This window comes from Channa argus, chromosome 4 (assembly GCF_033026475.1).
Source record: "Channa argus isolate prfri chromosome 4, Channa argus male v1.0, whole genome shotgun sequence".
Taxonomy (NCBI): Eukaryota; Metazoa; Chordata; class Actinopteri; order Anabantiformes; family Channidae; genus Channa; species Channa argus.
The window spans coordinates 26,612,351-26,640,257 of NC_090200.1; the positions used below are offsets into that span (position 1 = coordinate 26,612,351).

Here is a 27,907-nt window from a genome sequence, read left to right on the forward strand (position 1 = left end):
TTTATATATTTTTGCACACAATTTTTATATTATAATCTTATATAATATTCTGCATTGTTATCCATCTTTTCCCTGATTGTTCTAGTCTCAGACCAGCTGATTGATATCATTGCCATTTCTACTTTTGGGTGTTGAGTTGCGAAAGATCTCTGTGTGCTAATAATCTCTGCCTCAATTGTGTATTAGCAAATTAAAATTTCAGATACAGTAGACATCAAATCAAATTAAAAATCGAATGCAAGGGAGGGTAGCATGACATGTGTAATGTTCAAGAAGACTAGTTATAATGTTTTAATGAGAAAGTAATCAGTTTTTTCTTTCATAATATGCATTTTGGCAACACGCACAATAAAATATATATACATTTGAGAAAAATTATATTTATATTCAGCTGGTACAGTATGAACCACATTCCTTAAGAAGCACACGCTGCCCCCCTTGTGTTGCCTTGGTCAAGGTTATTTCAAAATGATGCTGTTTATAACTTATATCCTAACTCACCATCCCATCTCTGGATTATTCATTAATAAGTGTGATTATATAACCCAAACTCAACAGTATTCAACAAATCAAAAACACACCTAGCAAATCAATACGTAGGATTTAATACCTATTTTCTACCTTTATTATTTGAGCTTTTGGGAAAAGAAGGTGTTACAGTAAATTGTCAGGAGGACATTTTATATTAACATTAATTGGTGTATTTCCTGGCCCGGCAGAGTCCAAACTGATTTTATATTGACCCTGCAATGTGAAATTGTTCATGTAAACCTTAATAGTTCCTGTAATGAGACTTGTTTGACTGTTCATTGAACCTGCCTTCTCACATGGCCTCAGGTTCTTCCTGCTTGGTTAAGGGGAAATATAAAACCAACCCCTTGCAGTAAAATCTTGTTCATTCACCTTATGGCTCCATCACCTTGACACACTGAATGACTTGTTGACTGACTGAGTTGTGTAGGATCAATCGGCTGTTAAAGAAAAAGTTTTTTTACTTAAACTGTACTTATCAACTTACTTCATTTAGTGTTGCTGTGGTTGCAGTTTTTATTAATTCAGTAGGGCTAATTGGCCTTTTTAAATGGAGTTACCAGTAGTCAACGATGGTGTTCACTTATCTGCATACAGACCCAGAGTTCCTGTGTCAGTCAATGGAAAGGCAACACCTGCGGGACTTGATGAGTCTGGTTACTATCAGTTCTATGGTGATGGGAGCAGTGTAACATCCCGTGGATCTGATGCTCTAACTGGCTATGAGACTCTGGATGCACCACCAACCTATGACTTCTATGCGAATACAGAGGTTTGGGGCAGGCGTAGACGCTTCAGACCATCTCTGTACCAGTTGCATGCCAGCCCAGAGGTGAGGAATCTCTGCTTTTTAGCAGCTTGTTTTATTTCTCTTTTAGAACCAGTTTAATGAACTTTAATAGTAAAATTGCATAAAATATTAATGCAATGTGATGTAATACCTGCAAAATCTGAAGGCACAATTAGAATTTTGTATTTGATCGTGAAAATAGGTGTTTCCATCTTTACCACTGTTTAATTTTTGGATTTTTGTCTGATTGAATTTGATCTGACTAGGATGACTCCAAACCTCCAATGTACGAGGAGACAACAGGAGGAAAAGGAGGAGAGGACAGCTCTGAGGAAGATGAGGATGGACAAAAGGAGCCACCACCTGAGCCTACTCGTTTTGGCTGGGTACAAGGAGTCATGGTAGGCAGGGTTTTGACAGCTTCAACACTCATTCTATAAATCACAATTTAAAGAACCCTAATTAAAATAGTACTGTGCTGGAATTAAAACCTTTTCATCAATGCCAACATGAGAAACTCCATATATTTAACATATTCAATATAATAATGTTCTGAAACCTATCCATCATGACCACCATTCAGTCTTTAAGCTGACTCCTATCGACCACAACAGTAACTCCAGGCTGATCAGTGTCTGCACTGATTGAATTACTGCCTAAATATATCAGAAATTCTGAGAACTCAGTATTTTTTACTTTTCTTTTAATTCTATGACTTTATTGCTTAAGATGTTTTATATCACCCTCAAAATCATAATTGTATTCTCCCCATTAGCGCCATTGTAAAGTAAACCAACCAATCAACAACAAATTCTAGTTTACAGGCCTTCGAAACTCAACTATAATGCTGTTTTACTTTTCTTGCTTTCATTTACTGCTGGTTAAATATGAATAATAAAAAGTATTTCAGTAAAGTAAATGAAATGCAGTAAAAGGTAAGAACATGTACCTTTCTTAGTATTTGTTGTATTATCATGGTTTATGGGGAGTTTGTCTGCTATGACCTTAGGTCATAGAAAAGCAATTATCAGTTCATTATGATGCCATTTCTAAGTAGTTATACTGAAACTAATCTTGTGTAACACAGTAGTGGTGGCTTTGATCTTTTATTGGACAGCAATGATTAATGTTTTTAGAAAGCCATATAAAACTTTTTCCTCGTAAGACCTGTTGGCCTTATAGTACAATTACTAGTGAAAATGTGTTACTCAATAACTTTCAGCCATTACACCATGTTCTGCTATCAAACCCCCCCTTTGATTATCTGCACTTCAGTTGGCCATTTCTGTGTACTTGTTTTACTTTTTGTTTTTGTGTTAAATTGCAGTACCTTAGTCATAGGGACCTGGTCATCAGCCACTTTCAGCGGTCATTTTCTGAGAGTTCAGGCTGTGAAACAATAGACATTAGAGTCGCACTTGATTATTCTTAAACACTTCATAGTATCTATGTAGTATTAAGGATGGTGTAAACCTCAGATGCTGACTGATGTAACTAGTATTGTAATTGTCGGTTTGTAGATCCGTTGCATGTTGAACATCTGGGGAGTGATCTTGTACCTGAGGCTGCCTTGGATTACCGCTCAAGCTGGTATAGGTACGTCCAACTTAAAGAAAGCTAAGTAGCTTTATTCTGTTAAAGTGTCTGCCGTCGGACTCATTCCCGTGTTCTGTCTTTCTGTTACTGTCTCTACATTAGGTCTGACCTGGGTGATTATCCTACTATCCTCTTGTATAACTGGCATCACTGGTCTCTCCACATCAGCCATTGCTACTAACGGCAAAGTCAAAGGAGGTCTGTCTGTGTCTGAGTAATACATGCAACAGCAACAGTGTTCATGTGTGAAACAGTAATACATACTGTGCATACAGTATTTTGAATGCGTATGCAATTGAACAATACAGTATTGATATCTGCTAAGTGTATATTGTTGTATTTATGTTTTACATTTTTAGCTGTTGGTCAAAATCAGTTGTCACTGTGTTTCTAAAACCATATAACCATTTTCAAGAAGGACTAAAACATGAACACATTTTAAACCTAGATTTAATAACTTAATTTCTAATGATATAAGCACATTGGACATGATACCTGTCTTTTGCTATTCCCTTCCCCTTTTGTCTTCAGGTGGGACCTACTTCCTGATCAGCCGTAGCCTGGGTCCAGAGCTGGGTGGATCTATTGGTCTGATTTTTGCCTTTGCCAATGCTGTAGCTGTGGCAATGCACACGGTGGGCTTTGCTGAAACTGTTGTAGACCTCATGCGTGTGAGTAGGATAATGTGTGCTTATTAATCCAGACCACCTTTCACAGTGATACTAGACAATAAACAGAGATTCTTTAATCTCTCTGAAATTTCTTTGTCAGGAAAATGGAGCTGTCATGGTGGACCGCACCAATGACATTCGCATCATTGGCATCATCACTGTCACCTGCCTACTAGGCATCTCAATGGCTGGTATGGCATGGGAATCCAAGGTTAGTCGCACTAAACATGTGACACCATAGTAAACTATTACCTGGATGTATTTCCAGTCCTGAGTGTGTGTAGCTCTCTAATGGGCTTGGGTAATCATCTCACAAAAGCAATTGTGTGGTTCTGTCAAGAATCTGTACACATACAGTACTAATCCAGACCCAACTACTAACTGAGCATAAAAGGTCAAATGATGAGGCCACTGAGCATCAGCCTCCTGGGGGCCCCACAGCCCAACAACATTCTCCTGGCCATGAGCTTAAAATGGCAAAAAAATAAAAAAAAGTTCAGCACCTTTAAAGAGGAATAAAAAGCTCCCAGGTGAACAATCCTACACCTTAAGTTAGAAAGTGACAACCTAGAGTTAAATGAGCAGAGACGGTCTATGCATTTTTAACTTCTTATTCTCATCCTCCCGGCCATGTGGCACTGTCCTACAATTACTCAAGACAATATGACAATGGATGTTTCTCCAGACTTTTCCACAGTGCACATGAGCCACAGCAATACTACAGTGATCTAAACCAGCTTTGGGACCCGTCTGGGACCTGCTTGTTCTGGTGCCCGTTCAGAGCCTGTGTTCAATCTCGAACCAAATGCATTTCATAAGCCAAAATATTGACTTTTGGCAAGAAAAAACGCTTTGAAAGCAGTACCAACTCTTTGCTGGTCTAGGGTCAAGAACCACTTACAGTATGTCAGTTGCTTGGGTCACTAACAAATGAACTATAACTTTGTTAATGCCAGAGCTAGTGTAGCATCTGCTTAATACCCCCCAAAACATCTCAACTAACTTTGGTCGGAAAAAAACTGACAAACACAGTGACATAATAGCATACAGTTATGGTAGCGAGAGTTGGAACCAACTCAGTTCCAGCACTGGCACCAGTTCTGAACTAGCACCTAGTTTGGATTGGTGAGGAGAGTATGACTGACAGACACTCTCTGCCCTTATTTTAAAGAAAGAAATGCTTATAACATTTACAAATATGTCCTAAACTCTGCATAACTGTTATGGTCATGCAATGAATCATTTATTTTAAAATCTAAAACTGGAAAAATTTGCCATGAAAAGATATTATTGAACATTAACATACTTATTTTGGGGTTTACTTATATTCAGGTCAATGTGTAGTTTTGCTCATTTGTGCATGTAAAGGTCTGCATCTATACTCTATGTTTACTGGATGTTCTCCCTTCCACAGGCCCAAGTTTTGTTCTTCCTGGTCATCATGGTGTCATTTGCCAGTTACATTGTTGGAACAATAATCCCTGCTACACCAGATAAACAATCCAAGGGTTTCTTTAGTTACAAAGGTGACTATTTTAAAGTAACAATTAACAGTCAAAGATTGTGATGCTGTGGTTTGATATGCAACAAATGATGTAAAACATAACCAATAAAAATTCCGTGATAATAATAAGTCTAATGCTTGTGAATTCAACTGACCGTTTTTATTTTCTCCAACAGCGGCTATCTTTGCAACCAACTTTGTGCCTGGCTGGCGTGGTAAAGAGGGTAGCTTCTTCGGCATGTTCTCAATTTTCTTTCCCTCAGCCACGGGCATCCTGGCAGGAGCTAATATCTCTGGTGATCTGAAGGTTTGTCAGGTTGCATCTGTTGCTATGTTACTCCCCAAACACTATCCTGTTCTTGCACATACATTTTTGAATATTACATTTCTTTTTATATGTTTTTCCTCTCCTTCCCAGAATCCAACAGTGGCTATTCCACGAGGAACACTGATGGCTATATTCTGGACCACTATCTCCTACCTAATCATCTCTTCTACAATTGGTAATTGTTTTTCTTTAGACTGACTTTTACCAATATAGTGTCTTCTTCTGTTCCTTTTTTCGGCTGTTCCCTTTCAGGGGTCACCATAGCAAATCATCTGCCTCTATCTAACCCTGTCCTCTGCATCCTCTTCTCTTACACCAACTAACTTTATGTCCTCTCTCACACTATCCATAAATCTCCTCTTTGGTCTTAACTTTAGACCTCCTGCTTGGCAGCTCCATCGCATTCTCATCACCTCTGTTCCTTTCACCTACATGTCCATTGAAATCTGCCCCAATCACCTCTCTCACCTCGGGGGATGCTCTCCATCACTTCATCTAACTCCCTCCAGAATTTCTCCTTCTCTTCTAACTCACATCCTACCTGTGGGGCATAACCACTAATTATGTTCAACATCAAGCCTTGAACTTCCAGCTTTACACTCATGACCCTGTCTGATACTCCTTTTACCTCCAAAACATTCCCTACAAACTCCTCTTTCAGGATAACTCCTATTCTATTTCAGTTCACATCCACACTATTGTAAAACAACTTGAACCTTCTTCGTAAGCTTTATGTCTTGCTACCTTTCCACCTGGTCTCCTGGACACACAGTATATCCACCTTCCTTCTCTGCATCATGCCAACCAACTCTCTAGCCTTCCCTGTCATAGTCCCAACATTCAAAGTCCCAACTGTCAGTCCTATACTCTTGGCTTTCCTCTTTTCTCTCTGTCTACAAACACGCCTTCCTACTCTCTGACTTCCACCAACAGTAGCCCAAATCTCCAATGGCACCCTGTAAGTCAACAGGACCGGTGGCGGTCATTGTCAACCCGGGCCCCGACCGATACGGTATGGAAGTCAGATTCGGTGTGGAAGTCATGAGTTGCATGTTTAATTTGTCATGTGTTTTACGTCAGACGCCCTTCCTGACACAACCTTTTGCATTCATCCAGACCTGGGACTGGCACAAGAAGACTGGCTTGTGCCCCCTTGTGGCTGCATTCGTTTACCAATATAGTGTAGTGGTCATTAAATTTCCCTGTTTTTACAAACTGTTTCTTACAGAAGGAGAATACGCCTACTTTTGACAGATTTTGAAATGAAAAAGAAACGTTATGGTGTTCCCCAATCTTTGGAACGCTTTTGTGTCTTAACAAATACTGAGGTCACATTTTTCACATGAACTCAGAAACATGTCAACGAAGGCAGCAGTGTGGCTCACTGATATGTTTTTTTTACAATGTTTAGAAATTACAGTGAGTAAACACAATTTATTGTTGAATCTGAGTTTTGTCCTTTAAAGGGGAACCACTGAGGTGCAGCAGGGTAATTGCATAATATCATTTTATCAGGTTTCCAGTAATAATAAGTTATGAGTGCTTTCAGTGTTAAATAGTCATGAATGTATGGAAAACCTTCCATCTGCTCTTTGTTTGGTAATTTCTTAATTGGATGTGTACTGGGTAAGACAGTCCTATCTATAAGTGCTACAGATTCAGTTGTATTGATACCCATCATCTTCCAAAAATCTGCAAACAAAGATGATTTAATCTGGTTGATGTAACCCATCTGAGCTCTGCTATCCAGTTAAACTCGGATAACTTTTAGCCATAACTTTCTCATGTCTTCAAGGACGGTTAAATCACTTCACTTTTTCAAGTTTTCTTTTACACTGGCTCCGGTCTGCTGTGTTTACAATAAAAAAGGAGACATTTGAAATTACACACTAAAAGAACAAAAATCTTAGAAAACACAAAAGGCAACAGACTTTGAGTTTGTTCAAGTTCATGTTTTATTTCTGTTTAATTTATGATAAACTTGTTAATTGTCATGGCAGATTTACTCTCCTGTCTGCAGAGACATTAAGCTGATTCTCATATTTTTGTAGCAAAAACAAAACTGTGTGTGCGTGTGTGTGTGTGTGTGTGTGTGTGTGTGTGTGTGTGTGTGTGTGTGTGTGTGTGTGTGTGTGTGTGTTCCCTTTCAGGATCCTGTGTGGTTAGGGATGCATCTGGTGGTATAAATGACACCTTGTCTTCTTCCACTTCAATCGAAAATTGCGTTGGTACAGCTTGTCAATATGGATGGGACTTCAGCGAGTGTATCAATAATGGCACATGCAAATACGGCATCATCAACTACTATCAGGTCAACACAAACACGTGCTCAGAAACCAAAGATGTCTGTAATGTTTCCTTACATTCCTCTCTGTTCTTCAATACAAAGCCTTGTCGGAAATTGTGTATGAGTAAAGTTGAAAATATTATAAGTTAAAATTATTAAAAAATAATTTATCACATGAATTCTGAAACAATGCAGTAGGGTGCTGTCAGCCTAAAGAGCCGTGTTACACTGGTATGTCATTGCCAGAAAATAAATTAAAACTGTGAAAGTTAGAAGCTAACGTCACTCTGCATCAGTGTTTCAAGCTCAATGTGAGTAAATTAGTCTATTTAAGAGCACATCACCTTGTAAACAAACTGTTTTTCAGTTTCCCCTGGTGGAGGAAATGAGTTAAATGACTGAACAGTACATTTCTGTTTACAGTCAATGAGCATGGTATCAGCCTTTGCCCCTCTTATCACTGCTGGTATATTTGGAGCAACACTGTCCTCTGCCTTGGCCTGTCTGGTGTCTGCTCCCAAAGTCTTCCAGGTATACACACACACACACACGCACACACAAATATACACACACACACAACTTGTCTTGAGTTACTATTGTATTCTTTACATATTTTATTACCACCTCGTCCATCTTCCTGTTCCAGGGCTTTTGTTCCCTACTCTCTTTGCACTGACAAAGGAAAATTTACTTCATTCATTTTCTTTCCTGACAGTGTCTATGTAAGGACAGACTCTACCCTCTCATTGGCTTCTTTGGCAAAGGTTATGGCCAGAATAACGAACCAATCAGAGGCTACATACTGACATACATCATCGCTGCCTGCTTTATTCTTATTGGTAAGGCTTTTAAGAGAATGTCTGACCACTACAGATGGTTAGTTAGAATTTGAGCAGTGAAAGTCCAGTGGAAATAGGAGACAAAGGGCCGGACAAAATGAGCAAACAGAGATTACAAAATGACAGCAAAAGGCAAAACCAACCAAAGTACTGTACTATTCATGTAGGGGGCAAATAGTCCAATTGGCATAAATCTCTTTTAACAAGAGGGTAATGTAATGTAATGCAAAAGGGTAATGTTATATAAGTGTTATATGCATAGAGGACCTTTTGCCTGTCTGTGCCCAAGGCCCCATTTGTCCATGCTTTAGCCCTCCAACTGGACTTAAGAAAATGCAGAAATTAGCAATAATAACTATAATAATCATTACTAAATTTAAATACATAAATTATAATTTCTGTTTTAAAGTGCAATAAAGTAAAGAACCTCAATATTTCAGTCCTAGTTGATTTGGTAATAATAACTATTGTTGCCATGGTTTAAAATTTCATTTTAAAAATGAAGCAGGTACTTTGTCAGGTATACAACTGAGGAGAAAAAAAAAAGAAAAACATAAATTGGCAGTCAAAAATAATTCCCACCAGCAGGAGGCAATGACAAGACGCAGCTGGCTTGCTGAGGAAGTGGCAGCTGTGACTGTTTCTTTATGTTCCCCTGCAAAACATGCCCCAAATAAACATGTCTTGTTTTTGTAGATGCATTTTTGATTGACAGATGTGACAAATGCATTGGATTTCCTGTGACTTCTTCACAATAAAATGATCTGTCTTTCCACTAGCTGAGTTGAACACAATCGCTCCCATCATCTCCAACTTCTTCTTGTGCTCCTACTCTCTCATCAACTTCAGCTGCTTCCATGCATCCATCACCAACTCACCAGGTAAGAGACGCAGAGAGGAAGTATCAATGCATGGATGAATGGATGGATTAACATGTGAATAAATTAATACCTTATAAGAAATTTAAAAAACCCATATAATATAAAGTCTTGGTTGATGCAGAGATTGTGTAGGTATTTGTGTGTACAGTTCTGCCATGTGTGTGTGTGTGGGTCCACAGGTTGGCGTCCATCCTTCAGGTTCTACAGCAAGTGGCTGTCATTGCTGGGTGCTGTGTGCTGTGTAGTGATCATGTTTCTGCTGACTTGGTGGGCTGCCCTCATTGCCTTTGGTGTCGTCTTTTTCCTTCTGGGATACACACTTTACAAGAAGCCTGGTAAACTCACTCACACACACACACAATCACACACACCCCACTCCACCCATGCAGCTTTTTAACTTTACTGCTCTGTGTTTAGATGTAAACTGGGGCTCATCAGTCCAGGCGAGCTCTTACAACATTGCTCTAAACCAGTGTGTAGGCCTTAACAGTGTGGAGGACCATGTGAAGAACTACAGGTCAGTGAATGTGTGATCATGTGTAAACCAGTGAGGGAATGTTTGCTTTCTTATACTGTATGGACTCAGAGAAGTATGAGTATCAGCTACCTACAACTCATCTGCAAAAGCTGTTGCCTGATTTCCTCAATGTCTGCTCTGTGCTCTTCTTTCAGACCACAGTGTTTGGTGTTGACAGGTCCTCCTAGCACCCGACCAGCTCTGGTGGATCTAGTAAACTGTTTCACCAAGGGTCTTAGTCTCATGATGTGCGCCAATGTGGTCACAGTGAGTGCAACTCAGATCCAGCATCACAGCTCACAGGATTGGCTGGAAAACTCTTTCCGCTTCAAAAATACATGTTGTTCAAATTGACGTCTAGAGATAAAGTAATTTACTATCTGACCACATATTTTTCAGGATGCGTCCTCCCCTACTGCAGTTCAGAAGGCGACCAGTGATGGTCATGTTGCCTGGTTGATCCAAAGGAAGATCCATTCATTCTACAGAGGAGTGGTGTCTCCAGATCTCAGATCTGGAGTGAACATGCTGCTCCAGGTGAGAAATAGAGTTTGCCTCCTCTATTCTGTCCTAATGAACTATCTCAATCAAATGAACAGTGAACTCAGCTAACTTTGGGGTTAAGTCTAGATTTTCAGTCTGCAGGCTGTGGTAGACAAACTGACTCACCATTTGCCTCTTATACAAGATTTTGTTTTGGTATTGCTGGCTTTGTGAATGGTAAATGGTCTGCTTTTATACTGCTTTTATCAAAAGCTTTTAACAATGTTGCTTCTAATTCACCCATTCACACACACACACTGATAATGATGGCTGCCATGCAAGGTGCTCAAGTGACCCACCAGGAGCAACTTCCGTGGGGTTCAGTGTCTTGCCTTAACATGTAGAAGGGATGGGGAGTCAAACCACTGACCCTGTGGTCAATGGATGACTTATCCACTGAGCTACAGCTGCTTTACCACCTATGTATTAGATAGACACAAGTTGAAAGCAGACAGGAAAAGGGGGGGAGAGATAAGTTATGATATTCAGCAAAGGTCCTACCGCAAAAATGCAACAGTTTGACTGTTAAAGAATGTCTTTTCAACATTCCTATTTTAGGCCACTGAAGGTGCCCTGTGGAGTTTTCTGCTAAACAATCAAAAGTTATACATACTTTCATTTTTATTCACCAAAACAGGTCTGAGTGTGTTTCCATCCATTTCTTCAGTCCATTATCTGCCACTTGTTCAAGTTTTCGTGGCACCAGGTTTAGCAAGGTAGTCCAGGTGTCCTTCTCACTGGCAAGGTTTTCTAGTTTAGTCTGAGAGATTCTGACAAAATATATAATCTCTCCATTTTTTTCTGGGTCTGACCTGGGGCCTCCTCCCAGTTGGATTTGGCTGGAACGATGCTCAAACCACCTCAACTGGCCCCTTTTAATGCAATGGAGTGGCAGCTCTCTCTAGATGTCTTAACCCTGCCACCCTAGAGAAAAAATTCTTTTGGCTGTTTGTATTCACAATCTTCTTCTTTCGGTCACTACCATAAGGTTGTAATCATACTGCGGGGATGAAATGTAGACTGACCTGGGGGACTCTGAAGTGCATTGCTTTCTGGCCCAGCTCATTTTTCACCACAAAAGTTCAGTATATTTACTGCTGACATGCCAATCTGCCTGTCAACCTAACTCTTTATTGTACGCTTACTCGCAAAATAAACCAAGATACCTAAACGGATTCTCTTGGGAGAATACCTCGCTACCAACCTCAAACAAGGGAGCAATCAAGTATTTTTGTGCAGAGAACCAAGGCCTCAGACTTAGAGGTGCTGACTCTGAATCCAATCGCTTCACACTTAGCTGCATGCGTCATGGCCTGATGGAGCCAAAAGAACCACATCATCTGCAAAAAGGAGACAAGCATTGCTGAGGTCCCCCAATCGGAAACCCTCTTCCTGCTCTTTGAGATGCTGTCCATGAAAATCACAAATACATTTCATGATTTTCCTTCCTCTTAAAACATTTGCAAACTAATTTTTATCTTAAATCTGTTATCGTATGAAATTATGCTAGATTCTTCTTTCTTCACTTCCTTTGTGGATTCATTGCTGTGTATGTAGTATATTGTGTTTATGTGCATATGTGTGTTTCCATGTGCATTGACCACATATTAAAAAATATTTACAATTCTTACACACATTTATAACATACTAGTCTATTTTCATTTCGTGACCTTATTATGCAGCCGATTACTTTATCTTATTTTATTAGATTTGCTGCTCTGGATCTCATCAGAGTGTTATGTGCAGTATGTGGGTGGATATCATTCCATATGAAACACCCAGAAACACCCAACGGTGTGAGATCAGTCCTCCAGAGCTGCAAACATTATGGTCAGAGAAGCCAGACTTCTCAAAGAGAGCCTGAGGAAGCTGAACTTATGAGACATGTCTGTCCACCAGGGGGCAGGTTTGGGCCGAATTAAGCCAAATGTCCTAATGATCGGTTTCAAGAAAGGGTGGCGCAGTGACACACCCCAGGCTGCACACAACTACATTGGAATACTCCAGTGAGTACAGCTGTAATTAATACTTGTTATTCTGTGTGTTTATACATTTGAACTATTACTATTAGTATTTGAACTATGATTTATAGTCTTGGATTTGCAATAAAATGACACCCTAATCAGGACACAGAATGAATATGTGTTCGTATAGTTGTTTACCCAAGCATATGTGTTTTTCAGTGATGCATTCGACCTACAGTATGGTGTGTGTGTGCTGAGAATGAGGGAGGGACTGGATATCACTCGTCCACTGACGTCACATGGTGAGCAATCACACCATCATGTTAAACTGCTCGAAGGTAACAAGGTGCATGTTGGGAAGTGCAGTCCACATTCATCTATCGTTTATCTATCAACACAACAAAATAGGAAATCAGTGAATTGCAAACTGCAAATTTCTCTGTTTATTTCAGTCAATCCAGGGTTTGATGCAGGATCAGAGAATCTAAACACCACCTCTGCCCAGTCCCGCATTCAAACAAGTGTTACATGTATGTATATACATGAGCATATTTCTGTTTCAAATTGAAACAATCGAAACACTTTGAGTAAACTTTGCCTGAGTTTCCCCAATAAAACAAGTTTGAACTTCAATACCCATAAATCCTATAATTTTATGATTTTTTTATATATAAATTGTTTGCAGCTTCCATTTCCATCGATCCAGAGCCTCAACCAAGTACAGTGTTTCAGACTAAACAAGGAAAGAAAACCATCGACGTGTACTGGCTGTCTGATGACGGAGGTCTGAATATTTATCTATCACTTCCTCAGCCTTAGCCAAGAATGTTACCACAGGTCTTCTCATGACTGTGTGTGTATGTGTGTGTGTGTGCGCATGTGTATGTGCTTCACTAGGCCTGACCCTGCTGCTGCCCTACCTGTTGACCCGCAGGAAGCGCTGGGGCAGATGTAAAGTCCGAGTGTTTGTGGGAGGAGAAGCAGAGAAGAAGGAGCAGCAGAAAGAGGAGTAAGCAACCAAACACCCCCCTAGTAATTTATCTGTTTTGTTTTTACACCTTCATAACTTCTGATATTTGCCAAAAAGCTGTCAGCATAATGTTACTGAATCAAACAAAAACTACATTTCCTTTTTTTCCACGCATTTCCAAACAAACTACTTGAGAGATCAGTGAAAATGTCCACTTCACGTAGAGTTTGGTTCACTGATGTAAAAAAAATCTGTTGCACTGTGACTTGTAGTATGTAATCTGTCACGGGACACTTTGACGGCAGCTGTTAAAACTAAGACATTATGTTTTAGTGTATATAATGTATAATGTACAAAAATATTTGAAAATGTTTCAATACTGTAGCTTGAAAACTATGACTCTTAATGCATTCAAACATGCAATAGCTCATTTTGACCACTTGGGGGCAGCAGAAACAAGCTGTAAACGAAACAGTTTTTATCATATCAAAAAGTTAATATGGCTAGCATTTTTACATATTCAGCAGAAACAACATTATCAATAATTTATTTATTATATTCTGTCCAACTGCCCTGAATAAAAGTCCACATGAAACTTCATTTGGCTAATGGACATTTCGGATTTGTTGATTAATTCCTTCCTTAAGTGCAAACAACATCTTTCACATTATTTGTAACCATTTGGCCTGGAAGTAACATATCTGCAGAAAATGGAATGGAGTCATCAATAATTTATGTTTTCTTATTATGACAAGTCAACATGTGTGGATTAACATTGTTTTATTTCAGGGTACTGGCACTGATTAAAAAATTCCGTCTGGGTTTCCATGATGTTGAAGTGCTTCCTGACATCTACCAGAATCCCCAGCCTACGAAGTAAGAAGTCTGTAAATGATAATGAAGCTAAACAAAACCCTAGAATTCCCTCATTCAGTTCTTGTGTGTTTGTTTGTGGCGGCTCGTTTTGTTGCTTTAAATTGACAATTAAATTTGCATGGCAGGTTAATCGCCACACTGTAGTTAATCACTACATTAAAACACAATGGCCCTTAAAAACCATAAACATCCAAATAATCTATTACTGTTGCACAAATTCATTAAAATCCTCATTTGAATGTTGTAAATGTTTCCTTAGCATTTTAAACCAAGCTTTCATATCTGTCTTATCAGTGTTCATCAGTTTGAGAACATGATAGGTCGCTTCAGGCTGGATACAGATCCCAAGCAGGACTCAGATTCTGGGCCATCAGGACAACAGGAGGAGCCCTGGCTGATCACGGAGCAGGATTTAGAGAAGAACAAGGCCAAGGTCCTTTATGCACCCACAGAAAGACACACTCATATTAAACCCTATAGTATGGTTAGGGTTGATGAAATAAGAGAATTGGGATGTAGCCAAAGAAGCATTAATCAATCTCAAACTTCCTCTATCGTCCACTATCAAAATTATAAACTTCTCTTTGGAATTTAGACTCTCCGTCAGATCCGTCTGAACGAGGTTCTGCAAGACTATTCCAGAGAAGCTGCTCTGATTGTAATGTGAGTATGAAATTATATATTTAGGTCATGGTACTGCTACCTTCTTAGAAGGCAGACAATGTAAAGTAACAGGAGTATCCTTGTAATTACATGGTTTAAACACACCATTCCAGCCAAACTAAAATCACTTTTGACTCTGGGCTTATCCAGCATTTTTTAACAGAGATCAAGTACTTGACCATTACATCTTTAACCCTTTTTACACATTTGTTTCCACCTCTTTAAATGGGATTTTCTGTGCCTGTGTAATATGTCTCCTGACAGCACCATGCCAGTGGGGAGGAGGGGAGTTTGTCCAAGTGCACTCTACATGGCGTGGCTGGATTTCATGTCACGTGATCTGAGACCTCCAGTCCTATTTGTCAGAGGAAACCAGGAAAACGTTCTCACCTTCTACTGCCAGTGAAAGTCTAATGAAGTCTATTGAACTAATGATGAAGCAAGCTGTTATTCTTCATTTATATCTTAATTTGCACACAAGAATATCTTGATGATTACCGATAATTACTGTACGTAATCCTGTTATGTGTGATTACAGTTCATATTATGCTGTTGCTTTTTAATTGAAAATCACAATATACATATTTTATGGGTTTATTCATACTACTGAAGTGAATTGCTTTTGGAACTTTGCATTTTTAAAAAAAAATATAATCAAAATTGATGCCGTCATTCTTCTGGCATCATCCTCCAACTACCGGACCGTAAAATGTTCTATTTTCGTTCTTAAATTTGCAGCAGAAATTATGACAACAATTCATTTAAATTGCTATTATATACTGTTTATATAACATGTATTATGAAATGCTTGTACAAACACTGGACTGATAGCTGCTAAATGGTGTGTGGCCATGTACCATGTAAACATATGGGTGTGTGTGTGTGTGTGTGTGTGTGTGTGTGTGTGTGTGTGTGTGTGGTGGGGCAGTGCTGTATATTTACCAAAGTTCTGCACTGTTAACTCACTCCAACTGTCCCAGCTCTAACTTTAATCATTAAGCTGTACTGACTCTGAGCAGTACCACATGTTTAATTGTTACTTATAGACATTTTTTTAATGTTGTTAAGTTCATCTATAGTTGTTGACCGATAAGTTTTCAAAAAATGCAGAATAAACATGTAGTTTATTCTGTTTGGTGTGTCTTTGTTTGCATGGCTGAGAACTGCAGGTTATAGCTTCCAGACTGTATCACAGCACCTGGCCTGATAAAGCTTCTTCCAAACCCTCAAGTCTTATCAGCCCCACAGGTTTTCTCCTTCAACGGACCCTGATCTTTGACCTTTGATAAAGGACATTTGACATACTAGTTAAATCTGCCATATGTCAGACAGTTCACATGTATATTAGCAGCTTATGACATGCAACAATGTACAATCACAATATATGGGATGTATGTTTTTGTTGTGTAAAAAATGTGTCCGGTTCACACATTCTCTTGTTATTAACTGCTACCTATTATCTGTCAAATAACTATGATAACTTTTATTATCCAAAAGTAATTCAGTGTGTTATATGTGATGTACTACATGTTCTATATGATTTACAAATCTACAATAACACTTCCTTTTCTGAGTTCATAATCATACTCAAAAAATCAATTGCCTGTGTGTGCGGTAGCTACTGGAAGTTCGTTTCGAGCTGATGTAACATGACTGATGTAACTTCAATGAATACAGTTTGGCGGTGAGTGAAATTTGTTATTGCATACATTAAATTAAAGAGCTCTCACTCTGTTTAGTTTTCAGGAACGGTAAACGTTGCACTGAAAAACGTTACGGAGCCAATCAATTTAACTAAAATTCAAAGTTCAATACCCACGTACTAGTGTAGTAGTGTAAGGACTAAAAATGCACTTATCTATTACTTTTTTCTTGTTGTACTGCCTGATCTGTAAGGCATTTGTGTTTATTTGTATTTGAGAAGTTGACAAAAAAAAAAAAAAATGGCACCAGAGTGAGCGACTTCATATCCGGGTTTTGAATAAAAGATCTTCACAGTCAGTACTTGCGCATGCTCACGTGGCGTCGATTCCTCAAGCTTCCACGTCTGAGCGCTAGAGGACGTAGCCAATCAGAATCGGCCACAGTGTGTTTGGAAACACCGTTTCTCTCAGTTAAAGACCCGTATGACAGGCAGCTGAAAGACACTTCTGGAGTTTCTCTGAACAAGAAAACGTGACGGATTGTGTCGCTTTTCTTAGCCCTTGTTAAAAACTTTATCTCGAAGACTTTAATAAACTATTATTTTTTAAACTGTATTCGTTGTGAGCAAACAGTAGCATCCGAAGCGCCAGACTACAACGAGTAAAAGAGAAGAAAGATGGACGATTCTCAGGAAAACACAATTTCCCTTTTCATAAAAACCCCCAACCAGGCTCAAGAAGACCAAATCGTTGAAGGTGTTTGTCTGAACTGGACTGTAAAGGACCTAAAAATGCACTTGTCGACTGTCTACCCCAACAAACCGGTAAGCTCTTACGAAAAGGAGAAGTTAGCTGGCGGGTGAATGTAAGCGGAACTAGTTATCTCGGGGCTGTGTTCTGGAATGTCATGATACGAGCAAGCTGCCAGTGAACAGCTGTCAGCTCTTCCCCTGTTTTTGTATGATAGTCTATGTGAGTGGGCCTAAACAAACGCTAAACAAGAATCACGAGTGGTTTGGGTCCCTTTTGAAAGTAATTAAATATTTTTGCTTCCCTGAAATCTGAAACAGATTTCGTCTGAGAACTCCAGTGTAGTTTCATATGGTTGTGTTTGGCATGGACTTCTATTTGGATAACATGTTGGTGTTAGTTTCGCACTATTGATTAATTTATTTGTATAACAGTGGTACAGTGCAGCTGTTTGATGTTATCAGAGCTTAACGCGAAAGTGAGCTGCACCCATTGGTGTCAGAGAATAGCGAAGTAGCAAAAATCATAAACATATGAGTGAGTGCCAAGTTTCATCCTCCCTGAAAGACTGCGCCTTTGCAAGTCCAAATGTTCCATCCAGGCTGCAGCTAAAGTGAAAGAGACTCAGAGGAAGACCTTTGATAGTAGGATGGAGGGTGCAGAGATGAGGTGGGGACTCTAAGTCGTCTTGGTTTTAGTTTTAGTGGTTTTAGTGAAAAGTTTTACTGTAAAGTTAAGTCATATTTAGCCATTTGTTTTTATAAAGACAAAGGAGTGGCAGTAAAGGTAATGTAAGAATTAAATACATGGATGGAAATGTTACCTAATGAAATAATGATAATGGTTTAAAATGTAAAATAATTTGTTTAGACTGTTCAAAAAGCAAACAAATGCATTAGATCAAATGCATAGAATAAATAAAACAAACTGTTTCTTGTCACATTTACCACCATGCATGCACATTAAATATTAATTTGGCAATTTTTAAATTGGCAAATAAAGACTGATCTGTTTCTAAGTTGATTTAAGTTTGTTTGATAGAGTTTTGTTCAGAGAAGTTACTATATATTTAGGCCTCAAGTAATCTTTTTTAGTTATGTCTTTTATAATGGAATTTCTGCCATTATTAGACATAACTAAAGAGAGCAAACAGGAAACTTGAGGGGTGGGGTTCTTATGACATGCAAAAAGGGTCCTTAGCAAGTTATGTGGCTTGCCTCTTAAAGGATGTCTCACTGTTTTTGAATTTGCCTCTTATGGTTCTAGTTTGGGTAATACATGTAAATAAATGCCAATAAATTTCCCTTTGACTTCCCCGTATTAAAATAACTCTCTACTTCTAGCTAAAAATGCCTCCAGATGACATTAATTTGGAGGAACCTTCAATTCTGATTATGTTATCGCAGTACCCTTACTATGAAGTTTGTAATGTTCAACCTGCTTTTCCAGAGGTGATCTAAATGACATCATCTGAACTCCTAGCTAAAAAACTCCTCCAGATGACATTAGACATTAGAAGTAGAGAAATATTTTGATATACAGAAGTCAGAGGGAAGTTTAAAAGCTTTAATGTACATTTACACCCTAAACTAAAGCCATAGAAAGCAAGTTGAAAATTGGTGAAGTCGCCCTTAACCATTTAGCTATCTTGGCGGTCCACTCAAAAGTAACGGCCTTGTATTAATACAACCATAAAGATGCACTAGTCTTATTTTTATACAACAGTTGGTTTACATTTTCCACAAAGCAGCTGTGACTATAACTAGCTGTAAAATAATAATGATGATAATAAGAATAATCATCATCATCTTCATGTGTCAACTGCAGAAATATTATTAAATGGCTTGTTTCTTTATTATAAATGTCTAATTAACAAAATGTCCTTTTTCCTCAGGCTGTGAGTGACCAAAGACTGATCTATGCTGGTAAACTGCTGCTTGACCATCTACACATTAAAGATATCATTAAACAGGTATGCATCATAATAGGTTTGTATGAGCCAACCAGGGATTCCTCTGTTTGTTGTTTATGTTGTGTCCTGTAAGGTTAATTGGATTAGGAGGTAAACATTTAGGTGTACTAATGATGTCACTAGTGACATCATATGGCATTGATCATTGCCTTAGTTTTCCTGTGTAGTTTGAAAGGTTCAGTGTGTGGCTGTGGAGGGTGATTGCTCTGTGGATTCAACCTTACTTTGGGAAAAGTGTTCTGTGGGTTTACCTATACTTTCAGAAACGGGTTCTGTCAATTTAGCCTTACTTTGAGAAACTTGTTTAATGAAACTGTTTGTGAACATGTTTGTGAGATTACTGTTCATAAACTTGCATGTAACATTAGTCTGTTATAAGTTGAGAAGCAAATACAATAAATGTTCAATGTTCGTCTTACTACACTCCGGAGATCGTTGTATTTGTTGGACCATCACATACGATTAAGATCGCCTCTACATCAGTAAGAAACCATCTCGGACTAAACGCTTGGATTTCTACTCAGTGAATAATGGAAGGAGAAAATGATCCAGCTAATGTGGAAAAACGACAGGCAAAGCCAAGTCTTAAAGCCATGGAGAATTCTTTGCAAAGTCTGATAAACACAAGAAAGGTCAAGTTGGAACAGCTGGCAAAACAAAATAACAAGATACGCTGTTTACTAGGGGATAACTGCTGCATGGAAGAGTGGTTCAACCAACTGTTCGGCGAGTTTTGTGATATAAATACTTCAGTCAAAGAATTATTCCATAAGCCTAAATCCAAAAAGGATATGAATAACGATCAGCAAGGCTGGTTTGAGCCAATAGCAAGTTCATTCAGAGCATTTTGAGATGATGTTGTCCAGTGGATTAAAGAGGCACATCAGCACGTTAAGGAAGCAAAAAAAGCAAATGACAATGGAAGTCCTGAAGACAGTGTGTCTGTGGCTTCCTCATGAAGATCTAGGAAATCCCAAACAATCACTGTTTGCTCTGTAGCATCTTCAGCTTCAAAGGTATGTCTTAGGGTTGTACTAGAAAGAGCAACCTTATTAACAAAGGCAGAAGCCAAAGACACACTCTAGAGGAGCAAGAAGCTAGACTTAAGGCAGAAATGGAACAGCAAGAAGCTAGGCTTAGGGTGCAAGAAGCGAAGATAAGAGCAAAGAAAGAACAACTGGAAATGAACGTTGATCTTACAGCTGCTAACGTCAAATTTAAGTCTTAAGGAAACAAGCAGGCTTCATGTGATTCAAACATCGGCAATGACAACTTCAAGCTCAGACACAAACGACAAATGCAGGGAATAAAGTACTTGTCAATGCGGTTGCACAGAGTGAGGAAGAAATAGATAGACCTGTTATGGGGTGTTTCGGCGTTGGATACAGTGGGAGTCTAAAGGTGGAGACTCGCCACTGTGATTTCCAAGCAAGTGCTGTTGACCAGTTCCTAATGTTAAAGGCTCAACATGCTTCATTTAAGGATAATTAGTGTCAGAACGATACCACCGAAATTCTGGATAAACACGACAGGTTTTATACTGTACCTCCTCAAATGGTTCTTAACTTTAGTGGAGATCTTCTAGACTGAAGACTCTTCATCAAAGCCTTTGAACGTGGGTTGGAGAGTAAAACTGGGGATGACAGATGACCTCTACCTCTTAGAGCGGTACACAAGTGAACAACCTAGGGAGGTGGTGCGAAGTTGCTTTCATATGGAACCAAGCCAAGGATTTCAAAAGGCCAGGAAGCTTTTAAAGGAGTTTTGGCAATGAATATAAGCTATCAGTAGCCTACATGGGAAAGGCCTTAAGTAGGCAAACAATTAAGGCTGAGGATGGTGAAGCGTTTAGCTCATTTGCTCTTTTCATAACCAGATGTGTAAACACGATTGTAGATTTGGAATATACGGAAGAGCTTAATCTTGCATCCAATATGTGGGCTATTGTTTCTAAGCTTCCATATGAGTTGAAAGAAGTGGCTTCCGACATTTATGAGAAAAAGGCTCAGTTTAAAGACCTAGTGGAGTTTGTAAGCAAACAAGCCCCAGTTGTCCTGCACTCTTAGCAATGCAACAATTTGCGGAATGAAGTAATTGTTGGACCATCAGATACGAGTAAGATCGCCTTTAAAAGGTTTGTCTGTTTGCAAGTGAACGTGAATGTGCTTAAGAACAGATTGTCCAAAACTTCACTGAACATTAAAAGTTGATAACTCTTGCAATTGATGGCTGGATCAGGGTTGGAAGTAAATCGGGTACTTAAAAAGGGGTGAACACTTATTTACATTCAGTGTTATGTTTTTAAGCTATTTCACTTATGTAGAGTTCTGTTTTTAATTTGACATGAAGGTTCTGTTATTTATTTATTTTCATTTTTGTTGTTTTTTGCTGTTGTTGGAAAAAAAAAACAAATGAAAATGACCATGATTCAGTTTCGTAAAAAAACACATAACAAGTTGAATCTTCAAACTGGCAGCCTATTGTTGTTACACTGTCAAAAAACTGTGTAAAAAGTTGGATATAGCCTGTTTTCCTCTCACCAACCTTTCAGTTTATGATAAATGCAAATGAGATTGAGATACAGCTCCAAAAACATTTGGCTGTCAGCATGACCTGGAATTTATTGTCTCTGGGGGATTAAGGGACATGCAGTTCCTCTTTTTCTTGTCCTCTGCACCCTTTTTTTGTCCATGTCAGGCTGGTTACAGACATTTATTAGTATGTGTGTATTCTGCCATGTAGCTTTTCTAATTGGGCATTTATCTCACCGCCATCAGACTGACTCCATTACCACACTACACCTGGTGTGCACTTGCAAGAATCCACCTCAAGGACCCCTCGGAGCTAGACCTAAGGTGAGAAGTGATGATGATTTTTCACATTTTTTCAACTAAATGCCACATGTAAGTCAGTCTAAGCAAGAGAGTTGGTTTCAGTATGTTCTCCAGTCAGCAGAATATTTTCATTACTTGTCAATTGACGAATTAGATTTGCATATTCGCTTTATTTTACATATTACTTTCCTAATATATTTAATATTAGGACTTAATTTATAACTAAAATAAAATCTTTTACCTACGTTTAGTTAAGATCTGTGTTCACACTAAAATTTTGGCTGCATTTTCCTAATTTCTAATCAACGTCAACAATATAGCATTTACTCATCTGCTTTCTTTAAACTTAATTGCTCTGACTTTAGTTTTAGGCTATTTTCAGTCAAAAATAAACAAGTTTTGACTTGGTCATATACCATCTATCAAATTGTCAAAATCCTTTAATAAAGTTGAGCGGAAATATCAGATCCCTGGATGTCTGGAGTTGCAGGCAGTAGGTTTAGTTTGGAAACTAACAGCTGTACTTCTTCACCTTCCTGCCTCATTACCATCCCACCACAGAGTGCAACCGTTTCACGTCAGCCGTCATCCTTCAGAACTCAGCTACAGTTTCAAGATCAAAAGTAGCTAAAGATAACTCAACAACACTTTCAGGTGCCCCATTTTGCTTAGCCTAATGCGGCAAAGCCTCCATATGGTTGCACATGCATTGCAATAAAACAGCTAACTCTAAGTTACACAGTGGCTTTGTTGAAGTATTGTTTGCCAGACATTGCTTGATTTATAACCCTTTCAAGCTCCTCTTATCTTTACAGACCAAAGAGACAGAGCGGATACATCCTTACCTTGAAAGATCCTCAGCAATGTTGGGTTTACCCACAGTCCAGACTCCCAGCATTCCAGAGATGAGGCAGAGGAGGCAGACCTCTCCCTCATCTGATACTCCAGCTCACTCACAGGCCCCAGCATCCCCAACAGCGACTCCTGCCTGGCCTGCTACTGCAGTGTAAGCCTTAATTAAAGATCTTATGTATATGTTAAATTGTTTTTAGTAATGACAAATATTTTTATTAGTACTAAAATAAATCAGTCCTTTGGGGGTGGAAAGAATCCATTAAGTCAAAATTTACAAACTTTATTTATCTGACAATGTGGTAGTCATTTAACATGCAACATCACCAAGTGTTTAGGAAAATAAAAGAGGACCATTGCAGTTACACAGCCATGAATTGCATCTGCAAATATTTATATCGCCATTATGTTAGTGTTACATTGTAAAACGATTAATAATCTGTATGTTTCTACTTCAGGCCTGGAGCACCACAGATGACCCAGCCAGCTTTTCCTAACTTCTCCCTGTACAGTCCTCAACAGCTGCTGTGGCTCCAGCATATCTACGCTCGACAATACTACATGCAATAGTGAGTTTTTGTTTATACAGTTTAAATTCGTACTACTGTTCCCTTGTTATGAGTCAGGACTCTGTCTTAGTAGTTTCTAATGTTTCTATTGGTTTCAGCCATGCAGCTTTGGCAGCAGCAGGCACAACAGCATCTGCACCAGCTACAACCATTGGCCAGTGCGCTCCTGTTCCTGCACCCCAAGTACCTGTTCCAGCCCCCTTAGCCAATCAGAACCCCATCAACAACCTGCCAGGAAATCAGAACCCAGCGCAGGATGGAGCTTTCATCAACCCAGGAGATGCTAACGAGAACATGAGGATGAACGCACAGGGCGGGCCTGTAATGGAGGATGAGGAGGATGCAGAACGTGATTGGCTAGACTGGGTGTATTCCGCTGCAAGATTTGGTGTTCTGCTGATGATTGTGTACCATTACTCCAGCTTGAGTCGCTTTCTGCTGGTTTTGAGTACCCTGCTCCTTATGTACCTGTACGTACAAACTGTTTGCTTTGATAACTATGAAAAACTTAAATGCTTGCAGTGTGTGAGGTTTATAGTAATTTGTTAGCAAAAGTTAAATAATCTATTAATGTTTTCCTTGTACAGCAGCAGCTGTGAGTATAACAGCAGTAACCATTGTGTATCTACACAGTCTCTCACAGAGGCTCCATATTGCAATGCCATTTCTTTCACAGTAGTCCAGAACAGACAAGTCAAACACTGGCTCTAGAGTGGGATTTTGGTATTTTTAATTGAAGAAGCAGTTTGAATTCAGTAATGCGGATGCTATAGCAACGGAAAAAAAGAAGATGAGTTTAAATACCAAAATCCTTAGAAAGGGAGGTTCGCCTTAAGAACAGGGCATGAATCCTTGTCAAAGAAGTGAAGATTTAAACCACCAAAAGAAAAAAAAACTTGTTGCCAATCCTAGATGGAAAGCTTTGACGAGGGACCATGGTTTTTAGGGTGATACCAAAGTTGACCACTTTATGCAGTAAAGGTAATTTAGAGTAACAATCAACCTAATTGCACTTTGTTGTTTGGTAGTTTAAGCTAGAACATGGCCATGGCCATATATACATGCAGACTAGAATAATAAAATAACTACAATGTAAAAATAAAAATATCTGTTAACTCTCTTTGATGACTTTGGAGGGGTGCTAATCAGCTCTTTTTCTCTTGAGGCTGCCCCTTTTGGTAGCTCAATGTCCTTTCTGGGTGGACTCTTGAGTAATGCTGTCCTGCAATCTAATTAAAATATAAAAAAAATATAGAATAAAACATCTCATCACTGGACATGTTTCTACTGATGGCAGCTGTTGACAGTTGCATAGCATTGGAGGAATACTGTAACCTCTGTTAGATACCAGGAAATCTTACACACTGCACCTTTAGGTCTACTGTGTGTATCTTACCCAGCTTTGACAACAGTTCCCCAAATTAATAACTTAAAGCAGCACAAGCATGTAAAAGCAGACAGGGTTGTCCAAGTTGTCCACTAAAATCAATCTGTGTATAGTTATTAAATAACAGCCTATTTTGAAGTGTCAGTGTAAAACCAGCTGAAAGAGGAGTGTACTAGCAATCTTATCACTTTGTTGTTTCAACAAAGAAGTTTCTAATTGTGTGTACATACATAATGTTTGAGAAGCCTTTGGCATCTACACCTGTGAAACCTGTTATACCAGAGCTTCATATTAGTACAAAAGATTTTGTTGTGCCACACTTTTTGTTAAAGGTAAACTTGGCCAAATATGGTTTGCGAATAAAGGACAATTTCAGAAAGTGGATTATTGGGCATTATAGGTAGTGCCCAGAATTGTTTGGTCTCTTAAGTGCCTTATGAAATGAGCCTGATCCTGCTTAACAGATAAGTGGATGTTTACAAGTTACTCATGTGAAGAAATGCAGAATAGGTGAGATCAAAATACTAACATCCAAATTTAGAATGCAGATGAATACGTGTGTACATAATGGCTATTTAGAGTGGTTGTTAGTTATCATACTGTATTGTTTGTGGGCTGTTAGTTGACCAAATGGACATCTGAAAATGGCCTTGCTACTTCTCTCCAGGAAGGATGTATTGTAGCCTGTCCCCACCATTAAACTACCAAATCATCAAAGCATCCCAAGAACTTATTTTCTCATCTGTTTTTTTTTTATTTTATTTTAAAAAGACACACTGCAGGCTGGTTTCCCTTCAGAAGACAAGCCCAAGGACCAAACCATTTGCAGCCCCCTGAGGTTCAGCGCAACCAGCACAACGAGAACCGAAACCCACCACCCAATCCAGTAAGAAACTATATCCCAGATTAGTATCTGATCCACTTCATTTTACTAAATCTCTAGCAAAATCATTCTTATATCACTGGGGATTTGAGACCTGTTTAAGTCAGATGCAAAACCTGCATGTCCCTTTTAAATGTACTAGGATACTGCTATAAAATCTATACAAAGTAAGATTAAGTATACTGCTGTAGCTTGATCAGTCGGTCATTGAAATCAGGGTTTTATAATATTTATGATTATATTGTGTCTTGACTTTTCAGGTCGACACTGATGCACAAAGGGAGGAAGCTGCTGCTGCAGCAGCTGCAGATGGGTCTGATGGACAAGAACCAATGACAGCAGTTTTAGTCCCACCTCACAATGTGTCCATCATGTGGACAGCTTGGGTTTTCTTGAAAACCTTCTTCTCATCTCTCATACCTGAGATTCAACAGGCTATGGCCAACTGACCAGATAATTGACAGACACATAGCAGTTTTTTTTTTTTCCCCAGTACGATACAATAATCTCTGCAGATGTAGTTTGAGACGTGCTTGAAAGAACAAGGAATATGCATAGAGCCGTAAACTAAAGAAAAATAAACAGAAATATGTGTATCAACAGGGAGCTGCCAACGCAGGCTAAAACTGTACTTCCAAAAAAATAATGAATCACCAGCCAGACAGAGCCATTCCACAGCTTTTAAGGTGGTGGCATTTTAAACAGTTCCTTTCTTGTTATTACTTGTTGGCCCAGTAGCCCACACTGCATGGTGCAGCAGTGGGAATTGTTACATTCAACAGTAGGTGGCAGCAGAAGGTTTAAAAAAAAAAAACAGCCCATCATATTATTCTTATGTTGGACCCTTAGGTTCTTAGCTTTTATGTTTGAGCAGGGTGTGAAATCCCCATTTCATAAGAATATTAACAGATTCATAATTAGTTTACACCATGAAAAACTCATTATGGCTACTTGAATCAGACACATTTTTATTTTTTCAATAAACTAACAATACATGGATGGATGGGTTTGATTAAAGCTGTAAAAGTCAGGAGTAGTTTTTTTGTTTTGTTTCTTTTTTGTTTTTTTTTACTTTCAGACATGCTTTATGTTTATGGAAGGAAAGAAAGGCCAAATGAATTATAGCTGAATATAGAGCAGCATACATGTTGAAAAATATAACAGGTGGACAGACTAATGGATGAAACATACCATATTTTATGATAACTTTGAAGTTAAATGAATTTGGCCTTTCTACTTTAGAACATTTTGTAAATATATGTATACAAAGCACTTTATATGTATCTTATGCAAGCTTCTTTACAAATAGAAGATCTGTGGTGGTTATTCTTCATGTGAAGAATTCTAATATAAATATAATGCCTACAAGATGTAGAGGTTTTTTTTTTTCTAGATGAAACTAGAAGTTTGAATTTTCAGTTAAGTTTTTCCAGTAAGATTAAACAGGTTAAACATCAGATCAGTGTGTTTTAATTTAAAATAAATATTGATATTCCCATAGAATGCAAAATAATATCTCAGTTGGCATAGTGTGGCACCTAGTATTTATTTTGCACCCACTTTGCTTTTTTTTGTTGTTGTTGCCACTGGTTAGTCAGTTAATATTGCAAATTATAAACTTAATGCAGCATGTTAAAACTGTCCATTCTTCATTTGTCATGTTTTAAGTATTTATATTTCATCATGTTGATGGAGAGCTTTTTTCTTAAATGCAGATAAAGATTATTTCACACAAATCATCACAATTCTGTTGATGAGCTACTTGAGTCCTGATCTGTTTTGCATTTATTATATCATTTGAATTAGTACATGTTTCATTGATCTGAGTGGGGGAAGAGAATGGGAATGACCCTCTTCCTGCAATGCAAATGTTGTCTTGAAGACTTGAAGAGTTCCTTAAGTTTGTCTTTCTGTGTGAATTGCTTATTCATGAATGTTACAGAATGAAATGTGTGTACCAGGAGGACTTGCAATAATGGATGCAATAAATAATCTTTGCTTTAATGTTTTAAAGCATGAAGTTGTTATCATTGTTGGACACACATGAACTCACGTGG

General features: G+C 38.6%; 2 protein-coding genes across 2 annotated transcripts; both read left to right on the forward strand.

Annotated features, from left to right (window-relative positions):
* The first annotated feature begins 916 nt into the window (after positions 1-916).
* On the forward strand, positions 917-17,308 carry slc12a3 (solute carrier family 12 member 3). Its single transcript, XM_067501540.1, has 26 exons — positions 917-1,363; positions 1,588-1,722; positions 2,842-2,917; positions 3,020-3,115; positions 3,449-3,588; positions 3,689-3,799; positions 5,003-5,114; positions 5,269-5,399; positions 5,511-5,595; positions 7,571-7,731; positions 8,131-8,238; positions 8,423-8,546; positions 9,326-9,427; positions 9,607-9,762; positions 9,845-9,944; positions 10,100-10,211; positions 10,344-10,481; positions 12,387-12,493; positions 12,671-12,753; positions 12,904-12,981; positions 13,137-13,235; positions 13,349-13,460; positions 14,211-14,297; positions 14,592-14,730; positions 14,893-14,960; positions 15,225-17,308. The coding sequence occupies exons 1-26, from the start codon at positions 1,082-1,084 to the stop codon at positions 15,364-15,366; spliced, it is 3,084 nt and encodes a 1,027-aa protein (XP_067357641.1). The 5' UTR covers positions 917-1,081; the 3' UTR covers positions 15,367-17,308.
* On the forward strand, positions 17,281-27,863 carry herpud1 (homocysteine-inducible, endoplasmic reticulum stress-inducible, ubiquitin-like domain member 1). Its single transcript, XM_067501542.1, has 8 exons — positions 17,281-17,427; positions 19,248-19,325; positions 22,103-22,180; positions 22,975-23,165; positions 23,470-23,580; positions 23,679-24,050; positions 25,739-25,853; positions 26,111-27,863. The coding sequence occupies exons 1-8, from the start codon at positions 17,281-17,283 to the stop codon at positions 26,297-26,299; spliced, it is 1,281 nt and encodes a 426-aa protein (XP_067357643.1). The 3' UTR covers positions 26,300-27,863.
* The last annotated feature ends 44 nt before the right edge of the window (positions 27,864-27,907 follow it).

Bases quoted from the DNA above. Each gene is read 5' to 3' on its own strand.
- slc12a3 (XM_067501540.1), top strand. From the start codon at position 1,082: ATGGAGTTACCAGTAGTCAACGATGGTGTTCACTTATCTGCATACAGA. The intron at 8,547-9,325 runs GTAAGGCTTTTA...TCTTTCCACTAG, and splicing joins TGCCTGCTTTATTCTTATTG to CTGAGTTGAACACAATCGCT. The intron at 13,461-14,210 runs GTAAGCAACCAA...GTTTTATTTCAG, and splicing joins AAGGAGCAGCAGAAAGAGGA to GGTACTGGCACTGATTAAAA.
- herpud1 (XM_067501542.1), top strand. From the start codon at position 17,281: ATGGACGATTCTCAGGAAAACACAATTTCCCTTTTCATAAAAACCCCC. The intron at 17,428-19,247 runs GTAAGCTCTTAC...CTTTTTCCTCAG, and splicing joins CTGTCTACCCCAACAAACCG to GCTGTGAGTGACCAAAGACT. The intron at 22,181-22,974 runs GTGAGAAGTGAT...TTATCTTTACAG, and splicing joins CCCTCGGAGCTAGACCTAAG to ACCAAAGAGACAGAGCGGAT.